Raw genomic sequence first — 12,831 nt, forward strand, 5'->3', positions numbered from 1 at the left:
AGCCTTCACTGTCGTGTCTGGCCTCCTGCGGGGTGACAGCTTCCCTGCTGTCTGACAGCCTCCCTGCCGTCTTGTGCCCCGTCACACAAATACACAGTGGCGCCACTCAAAATCACGGACTTTCCCAAGGTCTTGTCATCCACCTAACCCACATAATAGGTCACTCAGGTTTCCCCTTGGACCGCACCCTTTCCCTATTACAGGTGGATGAGCGCTCTCCCTACGGCCTTCCTATCCGCGTTCAGCGCTTCCCCGTGCTTGGATCCCACAGTCACGGCGGACTCTCACACACTCACACACTATCACAACATAACCTTCAGCATCAAGCAAAGCAGCAGCAAAAATTAATAAACAGAGAAGCCTTTACCTCACCAGCACAGGTCCGGCCAAATCAGTCTCAGGAATGTTTAGCTCTGGGACAGCGTGATCTCTGTTGTTCCTTGACGAGGGACTGGGCCAATCCTCAATCTCATCTGGATCTGGTCCCATCAGGCTCTACGCCTTACCTACTTCTATCGCAGGACCCCATCGTCTGGAACAAACAAAGAACTCAGCTGCCCCACGTTGGGCGACAACTGTGGTAGAAAAATTTTAAAGATAATACTTAGAATAAAAGTTGGACCTCTCAGTTTGATGAGGTAAAGGAAATCTCTTTTATTCTAGCAACTCAGCAAAGCGCTCTCATCACACTCTGGCATTCCTTACCAAATCCTCCGGAGTTCCCCGAGCAACCAGTTGATAAACCATAACTCCCACTCCACAGTAAGGGTGTCTAAATCCTGATTGGTCACAAAACACCAATGAACCGAGCTCAAACGTATAACAAACACAATTCTCGAATTCTATTGGTTCACCTTGGTGGCAAGGTAAAGTCCACCCATTCTGCTCAGTTTACCAGAACATGTCTCAACTGCTAGGCTCCTACTGGAGATATGAATATAGATATTGATTACATGACATTGAATCACTGTAAATACTTGGTTGTCCTTTGATTTATGATTAACGTATTGACATATTGTCATTGAATCACTGCCAATACATGGTTAACATATGATTAATATGATTAACATGATTACTTATACATTTGCACTACCGCATAGCTTGCTATATATTGTCTGCCGCAACTATTTTATAAAGCTATAACTCGCTGTGCACCAGTTGAGGCAGCTTCGAATCTCTTCCTGCAAGTGGTTTCTCCCCCCCTTTGTTCCGCTGTCTGCTTCTCCAAGGCCCGAGCTTTCCTCTGGGTCTGCAGAACTTACTGCAGGCAGCTATCACGAAGCGAGGTCACACAGTATTCAAAACAATCTCTTCTTGCCTAAGGCCTAAGACACACACAGACCCAATATGCCAACCTCCCGGGCCTACCGATGTCCAATTTTAATTCCACAGTTACCTGAAATAAGAAAGAATTTTATATTCATTTCTATCTTCGACATCGGTATGTAACAAACTCTTCATCATTTATATTCCCATATAATGTTATTTAATATATTTATTTTTCAAGACCTAAAAAAGATGACGTTTTATATGAAAAACTAGAAAGGTTAAAAATATGATTACACTTCTGCAGGTCTTCCTTCAGTCTCTGAGCAAGATCATTCAGGTTCATCTAATTCCAGATTTCAAGCATGACATTGAGAGCTTACCTTGTTAATTTGTTTCATGGGATGCTCACCCTGTTCAAGGACGCTCACCTTGTTAATTTGTTTCACGGGATGCTCACCCTGTTCAAGGATACTTACCTTGTTGAGGGGTTTTCCTATGGACAAGAGAAAGTGTTGCGCAATATGTTTCGTAAGCCCCTGATCGGTTCACAGGACACTTGTCTTCAGGAAAGAGGGAAAGCGTTGCTCAAGGACACTTGTCTTATCATTTCTGATTGAAACCGCAAGCAGCATCACCCAGACAAAATTGGAGAATTAAGAGCGCATTGGCTGAGGGGAGGGGTGAGCCTGGCCAGCTTGACCCCAGCCCACATGCAGCGCCAAAATTAGTATAAAGGAAGGGGGAGATCCCGGTGTTGACCGGAGATCAGCCGTGGGATAGAGCGCGCATCGCCCGGCACTTCTCAGGAATCACGTGTTGGTCTCCTGCCAGGACTGAAAGGGGCTCCCTGGTCCGTGTGTGAAGGTGGGTGATTATAGCACGTCCGATTATAAATAGCTCTGCAACTGCTTATGCCTTTCATTGATTCTTGGGAATAATTATCACTGCTTGTGATAATAATTCTTATATTTCATTGCTTCTTTTCTATATATATATTTATTTTCCTACTGTATCTTTGCATCTTTTCTTATTAGCTATATATAAAATAATTCGATATCCATGGTAGTATGGATTATTTTGCATTTGCTTTTGATACGATATCTTGGTATTGCTGTTAAATGCGAGGTTATTTTGTGTTATTTATTAAAGTGTATTTGAGTGAACCTAAGCGTGCCTGTTTGTTCCTTCGAGATGCTGGAACAATTTAAAACGGTCTTACCCTGCTGCCAAGTTTGCATTTCAGCTGGCAAGAAGCACATTGCGGCTGGACCATATGTAAAGCACAAGTGAGCGATTTCAATGGCTGGCGACTTAAAATTCAACGTTTTTAAATGTTCAATTTTATTTTTAAGGTTTTTCCTAAGAAAGGTTGTGAGAGTATTGAGGTTAATACTATTAAAGATATTAGCTGAAATGTTGCCTGAGATGTCTTCAGTACCAATGGTACACACATTTAAAATCAGCACATTTTAATAACATTGAAGCATTCATATTGACTAAATATTTTGTTCATATGAAAATGTGCGTGTGTGTGTGTGTGTGTGTGTGTGAGAGAGAGAGAGAGAGAGAGAGCGGGTATACCTATCCTTATGGGGACACAATGTCCCCATAACATGATAAATATCTGTTTTTTTCCCTTATGGGGACCAGGAAACTCTATTTTATAAAGGTCAGTGACTGCTATGAAAAAACTAAAAATGCAAAAACTCTTGTATTTTGCTTGGTTACTTATGGTTATGGTTAGAGCAGGGTGGGGGTTAAGGTTGTCATAGTTAGCGTTAGCATTTTTCCCATAGAAGTGAATGAGCGGGCCCCATAAGGATAGGTATACCCTACATGTACATGTGTGTGTGCGTGTGCATGCATGTGTGTAACATGCTGGGACACACAAGCTGGTAGAATACATGTAGTACAGATAAGCTATGTTGTGAAAAAATAGCATCACTGCTGTAAAGAAAAGTAAAAACTAAAATAAATTTCCTATCCACAGCTGTCACTGGGAAAGAAAAAAAAATCCCTACCAACCCATGACTGACAACCAACAGGATGCAAACCTTTTTTTTTTCATTGATACTTCTGCACTTCTAAATGAAGACGACAGTTTTGAATTCCAGCTGCCAAAACACCAGCGCTGTGCTTGTAATCTACTAAACCTAGTAGCTAGAGAAGATGGCATAAATGCAACATCCAGTGAGGCATACAGGAAATTGTACCATTCTACATTTAGCAAGTGTAATGGTCTGCGGAACAAATGTGGAAGGTCCACTGTTCCCTCCAGCTTCTCCGACCGAATAAGACAAGGTGGAATTCCTTGTTCCTGGCAGTGGAAAGACTATGTAGGATAATCGAAGACAAGGGTGAGGGGGCAGTAGGAGTAATGTGCCAATGTGCTAATGTGCCTAAAGGTCCCAATGTAAGTAAGAATTATGCTATGTGTTTTATTAGTTAATTAAAATGAATGTGTTCAGTTTTTTCTTTTTTGTACAATATTCTGATTTAATTCAATGTAAAGGTAGGCTTAAAATTGCGGTGCTGTTTGTTTTGTTTTCATTACAGGTTCAACCCAGCCGACTTGCGTTCCTTACTGAGTATGCTGCTGTAATGAGCCCTGTCGCCCAGGCAACCAACATTCTGCAAGCGGAATCTAATGCCCAAATGGGGTGGATACTTCCGACAATCAACCTCCTGACCATCAAACTTGACAGTCAAGATGCAGCTGAAGTACTGCAAGCCTCTTGTTGATATGCTACAGACTGGAATTAAGAAGCGTTCTGGGCACATGTTGGGGGATGCTGAGCTGATCGCAGCTTCGATTCTTCTTCAAAAATTCCGAACATAATGGACAAAGGATGATATCACAATCAAAATGGATAAGACAGCATGTGTATACACTGTAAAACCTAACAGTACTTCTTAATAAAAGTAGTTAATATAACAATAATTAATTGTTGGTGGTGTATTTAATTGCCAGTGCTGCCCTTGGATGATTAGCATATGCGGAAAGGTGTTAGGACTGTTGTGATACCCTTTTCGGTGTAGTTCCTGGTACCGCCCACTCCCCTGTAGATCAATGGTGCTGGATGTATATTTGCATAACATGACACAGTACTGTTTTTGACTTAACAGATTTTTTTTAATTCACCACGATTGTGATGAATAGGGCAAGATAACAAAAACCACAGAAATGGCTATTGTATGTTAGCCAGTGACTACGCGAGATAGTATAGTCTCTATGGTTTAACTAGAGAAGGCATTGGCCGGGAAGAAAATGCTGTGAAAATCAACTATTTTGTTTCTCTTGTAAGACTGGGCTGTCTAGGAAAAACATCAAGTCCATATGTACTTCTATAATTGAGGAGATTTCTTTGGGGATACACATATATAAAGGATATATCGAATTTATATTGTATAGAATATATCTAAGCCTCATTCATACTCAAATGACAAGACAATTATAAATCCAGGTTATGAAAAGGTTTCTGTGTCGGAAAGGTACAGAAAGAGCCTAACGCAGGTTTACAGGAAACAAAGGTGTGGTGTAGAACACAAGGACATGGACAGAGAATGGCAATGGCACAACCCCTCAATATGATCAATTCATCTACTCTGTGTCGTCCTCCCAGCTGTCAAAGTAATTGTCAGCAAAGTCCAGCATCTGCTTCATGGCCTTGAGGAGCAGGATGTCACAGGTGTCACTCAGCTCACTCTCATCAAAGTAATTCTTCACTGGAATCACATTTGATGGTAGGATGCCCAGACACTCGCTAGCTCTGTAGATCTGCAGAGAGACACATACATTCATGTATAATTTCCTGCTGCTGTATCACATGATTTGTGTCAAACAGGGCTGTAATAAGCCACAACTGAAATGGTATAAATCTGCCTTTAGCAGATGCTGCCAAATGAGAATGTACAGTAGAACCTTGGAACTTTAATAACTCTTAACTCAACCAACTCTGATATCAAACGGGTATTTTTTTTCAAGGCAATATGTTGGATCTCAACCTTTCCTACTAGAACATCTATGGGTCGAGAAGCGTTCAACTGTACAAATTCGGACCTCGAAAGGGTCTATGGTGTTTAATTAGTCTCAAAACTCACGCACATAAAAACCACGCTTGCATATGCACTCGCCAGCAGAAATATCATCTTCACTATACGCTTCACTATACGTATTACACAATACTCACTTGCTCACTCAGTATTTAATTATTACTCTCAAAATATGTGTCACGCCCGGCTCGTACGATCCTCATGTGTGCCACGCCCCCCTGATTATCCACGTGTGCTTCCCTGATTATACCCAGCTGTACCCTGTTGTCTTGTCTATTTCAGTCCCCGTCTTGCCTCAGTTCAGGGTCTGTAATTGATGTTAGTTTGGTTGCATGATCCTGTCCCGTCCGTAGCTGCCATTAAATTCCCGTTTACCCCGATTTCACCTCCTGCCTCCTTCCTGCCCGCTTGCCTACCCATGCGCCTTACTCGCACAACCGGCGAAGCGTGACAGAATGACAGACCCTAGGAAGAAAGCACCTTCCGTGATTGAGGAAGAATACGCCGGTTACGCTGACCAGGTGCTATTCTGGATCGCCCAGCCCGGCATCCGGGAACATCCCCCGGCATGGGGTCTCGTCAGCTGGAGCTGGGTCATCCTGGACCAGCTGTCCCTAGAGGAGGACGCACACCTCGCAGAGGAGGTGCGCGATAACTTCCGGCAGCTGGCCGAGCTCCGGACGGAGCGGTGGGTCGCTCCGAGTGAGCCCGGGACTGTCCTCCCGCCGTCTGCCTTTGTGGACAGCGCGCAACCTCCCTTCCCGACGAGGACCCGAAAAAGGAAGAAGCACGCGATCGTCCCGCCGATCGTTCTGGGGACGTGCGCACTCGCCCCCGCCTCCCTCTCAGCCGGGGAACAGGAGGACTCTCCGGCTGTTCCTGAGGTCACCTGCGCAGCTAAGCTGCCTCCCCGGGCAGCTTCTCCCGTCCGGAGAACACGCCGGGCCGCCGTGCAGCCTGAGTGGCTGCCTCCGCTGCCTGCAGGTCCACCGCCTGAGGCGCTCCCTTTGCCTCTGCCTGCTGCAGCTGCTGCACCCCAGCAGGAGGTCCCGGCTACGCCCGCTGCCCTCGCCACCAAGTTCTTCACCCTCCAGGGACTATGCTGGAGGGTACCACTGTACGACTAAAGTTCTAAAGCTCCTGAGGGCAATTAAATGTCAAAAAACTGTACTACTTGCCGATAGAGTTTTTTAGTGTGATAGTATTCATAACCGGCTTCTACTGAATATGTATCAGAATGTAATCACTGATAAGACTTCTACCCACTTATGCAAGTCGCTCTGGCTAAGGGCATCTGGCAAACGCAGTAAATGTAAATCCAAATTTTGGACACAAATTTGTCATCCATCCATCCATAACCCCCAATCCCATGAAACAGAGGACCTGAGGAAGGAGACACCCAGGCCAGCATCCTGGTTTATGGAGGCGTGAGGCCACAGTGCTGCCCACAGGGTCATTTTGCTGCCTGAAAATATGTTTTAGAAAATAAAATTGAGATAAAGGTTAGTGAGCCATTGGAATATAATAAACCAAAGGTTCAGACCCCCCAGGGCTGTGGGCTCGATCCCTGCCGCTGGTTGCATGTGTGACGTTTGCTTGTTCACTCTGTTTCCTGCTACTGCCCACAAACATTCACCCAGATGAACTGCTATCTCTCACTTGTTCACTGTGTGTGTGTCTGCTGCAAGCTTTTAGTACTGATTCCAATGTTAGACCCAGAAACTCACCAGATCCTTTATGTAGCAGCTGTGATACACCTTCTTCAAGTCCTCTTCCACATGCGGGCACGCTTTGTCCACATGAGTCAGTAGCACCAATAGAGGGACCTCTAAACACAGCAACAGAAACGTCTCACTAGTGACATATTATATGTTGTCTGCCAAAGGCACGGAAAACGTTCAGTTTGCCATATTCTAGTCCGGTAAACTGTACTTCTCTGTGTTCATACTGAATATCCAAATACATTATTAAAGTCATTAGTTCGCATGGGTGAACTTACATTTCTACTTTCCCGTATGATTTTTCAGTATTAATCATGGTTCAGGAAAAGCAGGTGTTAAAGCATATTACAACATGTATATAAATAGTTGCTTGTGAATTGTGACCCCCAGATCCACCCCCTCCCCCACTGACACACACTCCGTCATAGATGCCACCTCCCTCCCTGTTCTCCACACTCACTGACCTGCCGAGTTAGTTCTCTTTCTGATTTCATCAATTTTATTCTTCATTCCTTGGTCCACAATTCCAATTGTGGAGGCGTCTATCACATACACCACACAGTGGATCCTGTCCTTAAGAGCCAATGAGCTCCATGCCTGACAGTTATCAGCTTTCATTGGCTGCACAGGGTTGAACTAAACAAACAAAAAGGTGTGAATGACATGCAGACATGCATTGACTGTGAGATCATAGGAAACTCAAGCGAAAAGCAATGTGAGTCCTTTCATATGACACTTATGTAACAACAGCACATTATTTATGCCAAAAACAATCAGTGAATGAGACTTAATTTCCTGTATTCATATAGCAGTAGTTTTTGAGGTGTGGTTAGATACACAGTTCTTACCTGGTACTTGTTTGGAACGTAGCCCTTCAGGATGCTCTCAATATCTTCAGTTCTCACCCCTCCATCCTCCCTTGCTTCCAGTCCCATGGTGTCACACAGTAGGAATCCCAGAGGCTGTCCGCTTCGGCCCGCTTTTACCTGGTAAGTGCGATACTGGAAGAAGACACATGATGTAATTCACCTTCTACCTGCTTATCCAGTTCAGCAGGCATCTCAAAATGATGTAACTTGGTGGCCACTGGTGAGGAGGTCTTCAGCTCAGGCCACCCACTTTATTTAAACAATACAAGGATAATGGACTTAACAACCAGCATTAAAATGGGGGTGTGGGGAGATTCACTAAGCTTGGTGACACTGCTGATTAGTTTTTTATTTTTCAGGGAGACCAATCACTTGATTGGTGGGCTGGATTTAATAACCATTAAGAATCACATTATGTGCTCAGCCGGTACGATGTGATTTCATATCACGGAAAATACATTTCAGCAGCACATGTCCTGTAGGTAATAAGAACATAAGAACATAAGAACTATACAAACGAGAGGAGGCCATTCGGCCCATCAAGCTCGCTTGGGGAGAACTAAACTAATAGCTCAGAGTCGTTAAAATCTTATCTAGCTCTGATTTAAAGGAACCCAAGGATTCAGCTTGCACTACATTATCAGGAAGGCTATTCCATACTCTGACTACACGCTGCGTAAAGAAGTGCTTCCTTAAATCCAGCTTGAAATGTTCTCCCGCTAATTTCCACCTATGGCCACGAGTTCGTGTATTTAAACTAATGCTGAAGTAACTATTTGGTTGAACAGCATCCAAACCTGTTAGAATCTTATATACCTGGATCATGTCCCCCCTCAGTCTCCTTTGCTTGAGACTGAACAGATTTAGCTCAAGTAACCGTTCCTCGTATGACATTCCTCTAAGACCAGGAATCATTTTTGTGGCCCTACGCTGCACCTTTCTAAGGCCACAATGTCCTTTTTAAGATATGGTGACCAAACCTGCACACAATATTCTAGGTGAGGTCTCACCAAGGAATTGTATAATCTTAGCATTACCTCCCTTGACTTAAACTCCACACACCTGGAGATATACCCCAACATCCTATTGGCCTTTTTTATTGCTTCCCCACACTGGCGGGAATGGGACATGGAAGCATCAACATACACACCAAGGTCTTTCTCATGATCAGCTACCTTTATTTCAGTGACACCCATGAAATACCTGTACTTTATATTTCTGCTCCCTAGATGGAGTACCTTACATTTATCGACGTTAAATTTCATCTGCCAGGTATCGGCCCAGTCACTAATTAAATCAAGATCCCGCTGTAGCTACTGAGCTACTAATTCAGTATCTGCTACACCACCCACCTTGGTGTCATCTGCAAATTTCACCAGTTTACTATATATATTGGTATCCATATCATTTATGTAAATTAGGAACAATAGTGGTCCTAAAATCGAACCCTGCGGTACCCCACTATGAACGCAAGCCCACTGTGACATTGTGCCTCTTATAACTACTCGCTGTTTCCTATCTGTTAACCAGTTATCAATCCAGGTCGCTACGGTACCTAAAATACCTGTCGCTTTGAGTTTAAGTAGGAGCCTCTTGTGGGGGACAACATCAAAAGCCTTTTGGAAATCTAAGTATATGACATCATAGGCCTTCTTATCATCAACTTCCTGAGTAGCTTCCTCAAAAAACTCCAACAGATTTGTTAAACAGGATCTACCTCTCCTAAATCCATGCTGGCTATCCCGCAAAATGTTATTGGAGTCCAGGTAATCTATCATTTTCTCTTTGATTATAGCCTCCATAACTTTACCAGTTATACAAGTTAGACTGATTGGCCTATAGTTAGACAAATTACTTCTATCCCCTTTTTTGAAAGATGGCAATAAGAACATGATGAGGGTAGGACAGTGGCTCAGTGGATGGTGCTGCAGCTTCACACTTCTAGGGCTGGAAGCTCAAATCGTGCCTCTGGCTCTGTGTATGTGGAGGTTGCATGTTCTTGCTGTGTTATGTGGGTTTTCCATAGGTTCAAACTAAATATCCTGCCATAGGGTCAATCCCTTCCTAAATCGCAATGAGGATAACAAACAGCAATTGAAACAGAGTGAAGCTAAAAATAACAGAATATCGTCCTTCCTCTCAAGCAAGAACATCATATAAAGACATCTGGATACACGAATGTTATACCAGGAAATGAAGTTAGACAATCACATTACCTTCAAGGTCAGGCTGGTTTTCATTTCTCCTACTGCAGCTTGGCTTGTAATGTTGCCACGGAAGATAGAGTTGATGGAGTTGAAGAAGCTTGATTTTCCAGCTGTAATCTGACCAATTAGAAGAATCCGAGCCTGAGGCACTGAATCAATGTTGGGCTTGTAATCTTGCAGGTATTGCTTGAGATCAGTTCGTGTGCTAAAAGAACAGACATTTGAATTGGAAATAGGGATTAGCCAGAATTCATAAGGAATATAAACGATCCCATAATAGCATATTACTATGGCTTCCTTTACATCTCATTAGTCATCTGCAACTGAAACCACTTAATGAAGTGTCATGCATGCTTATTGGAAAGTGTTTATTTATTTTTTATTTACAGGTGCTAACCAAAGCTATGCAAGGGTCTTGTTCAAGGACCCAATGGTGACATCACTCTGCGGAACATAAAATCAGAATCTTCAGAATCTTTATTGCAACATAAAATAAAACTTGCTTTTGCACAGCTTGTTACAATTGGAGATGCCCATTACAATAGACCATTAACAATTAGGGCATAAGCAGACAGATTAAATATGAGGCAAAAGATACCCAGCAGAGATACATAAATGCAGTGTAGGTGATAAATGCAGTTACCAGCTGGTGAGCTAACCTGCAGGGCTGCACACTGCCCAGTGTTTATATGTATGTTTGTGTGGGAGGGGAAGGTTATAGAACTTATGCATATTTTAAACATATATCCATAAAATTATGTGATGCTAGTAAAAAATAAACAAAACAAGTTGTTGATTATATTGGATAAAAACGGGCTTCATACCTGTGGTCCCACACAACATCCCTCCAAGCTTTACCAAGGAGCTCTGGTTTGTTCTCCTCTGTCACTGGGGTACTGCTCCCACTTCCCATTTTCCCAACACCAACTTTCTGACCTGTTCAAGGAAAGCATTGTGTTTTCATTATCGGTCCACCAGTCCCTGGAGAAACTGGGGTTAAGGGCCTTGTTCTCAGGATCTGAACCAGCAACCTGCTGACTACGGCCACAGAGCCCTAACCGACTGAGCCACACACTGACCCATTACCCTTTTGCATGAACCTTTTTAACAATATACTTTATACATTTTCAATATGCCTTATGCTACAGCTGGCTTTGGAGTAAAATGTTTCTTAAATGGATTTTTACAGTGCTTGAAGTAGGGAAAATCGAGTGCCGGTACTCCCCTTGTTATCTTTTACCGTTACTAGCAAATCAAACATAGTAGAAATGTTGCCGGTTCTCTGAAAAGGGAGACAAAGAGGTGCTAGGTACAGCCTCTCTCTGAACAGCCCACTTCAAGCACCGAATTTGTACTTATACCTATTATACCTAGTACATTCAGGGCTGGTCCTCACTCATGTGGCGACCTGGGCAGGAATTACCGGCAGTGCCCCCCCTCCCCAATGCAAACTCCAAAATAAATGTAGAAACAATAAGAGTGAAGAAATAAAGATGCTGGTGACTAAACAGTGCCTAAACCAATCTACAACATTAAATAATGGCCGTTTTTATTTTAAAGGGAAATTTGAATGTCAGATTGAACAATAAATTAACTTCAATATATAAATATATATAAATACAGAACATTTAACAAATTTACACAACACTATGCATCCATCTGCTTTTAAGTGTATCCATGCAATGCCAGATGCGTCATTAAATTTGATGCCCCCCCCCCCCTTTTGCCCTTACAACATGTCTAGAAAGGTTTAAAAGAATCTGGGAATTACTTTTATCTGTTATCATACAACCGGGATCAAATGTCAAGTACTACAACTGTTTTTTTTTTTTTTTTTGCTTTCATTATGCTGTTTGAAAAAGATTCATAAAATACTTTTAGAGTTATTGTGTTCACAAGACTGAGTATCTTCTATAGCTGTCATTTCCTTCCTTTGCTACCACACGGTGCTGCTGCTTCATTTTTGAGACAATTTATCTGAAAATAAAACCAGGCATAGATCTTCATTTAAATAATGTTTTTGTTACACATTAATAAAACTCATCCAACACTTTTTTTTTTTACAAAATCAAATGTAGTCTGCTTTCACCCTTCATTTTGCTGCCACTAAGCTGCATTGCTTAAATTTTGGGGTGACCTTTGTCAAAATTTAATCAGTGCCAGTTGGCACCCATACAAAGTTTGAACAACACCCAGCAAATAGTTTTTTAGTTATCATCTTAAGGGGATCAAATGTCAAAACTCCATTTTTTCTTAAGAAATGAACCCTAATGAGGGGCCCAAGGTAAAATCTTGTCAGATGTTAGAGGTATCCCCTAGATGTAGCATTTTAAATAAACTCCTCATCCGTGATAAATATAATTTTATATATATTTGCATATATTTTAAGACTGAGACAGAAAGTGACCAATGCTGGAATCATCAGGTAATTTTATTAGCATGGCATCTAATCTAGTGCTGGGTTAAAATGTGTACTTGAATGTGAAATTATACAGCTCTGGAAAAAATAAGAAATCATTCTATATTTTTAAATCCTGATTTATTCCTGGGTTTACTGCTGGAGGCTAAACTACGAGGCAGGCTGCTTCCAGGCTCAAAGTTTCTAAGACAGCAACAAACAAGAATAAGGTGAAGCAGGAGGCAATAACCAAAAACTAGACAGTCAGAAGGTAGAAGCTACTTTCTAACGCCAGAGATGACCGTTAATTTATC

The 12,831-nt window shown here is 42.4% G+C and overlaps 1 protein-coding gene across 2 annotated transcripts in view; it reads right to left on the reverse strand.

The window, feature by feature from the left end:
• Positions 1-4,698: 4,698 nt before the first annotated feature.
• LOC125726784 (uncharacterized) overlaps positions 4,699-12,831 on the reverse strand; it is a 46,328-nt gene continuing 38,195 nt past the window's right edge. For both annotated transcript variants that reach the window (XM_049003276.1, XM_049003275.1), the window contains 6 exons: positions 10,944-11,055; positions 10,129-10,324; positions 7,892-8,044; positions 7,508-7,679; positions 7,050-7,150; positions 4,699-5,047 (listed from right to left, as the gene is read on the reverse strand). In XM_049003276.1, the coding sequence (XP_048859233.1) occupies positions 4,871-5,047; positions 7,050-7,150; positions 7,508-7,679; positions 7,892-8,044; positions 10,129-10,324; positions 10,944-11,055 (911 nt within the window). In that variant the 3' untranslated portion in view covers positions 4,699-4,870. The remainder of the gene's footprint in view (positions 5,048-7,049; positions 7,151-7,507; positions 7,680-7,891; positions 8,045-10,128; positions 10,325-10,943; positions 11,056-12,831) is intronic.

This window comes from Brienomyrus brachyistius, unplaced genomic scaffold (assembly GCF_023856365.1).
Source record: "Brienomyrus brachyistius isolate T26 unplaced genomic scaffold, BBRACH_0.4 scaffold76, whole genome shotgun sequence".
Classification (NCBI taxonomy): Eukaryota; Metazoa; Chordata; class Actinopteri; order Osteoglossiformes; family Mormyridae; genus Brienomyrus; species Brienomyrus brachyistius.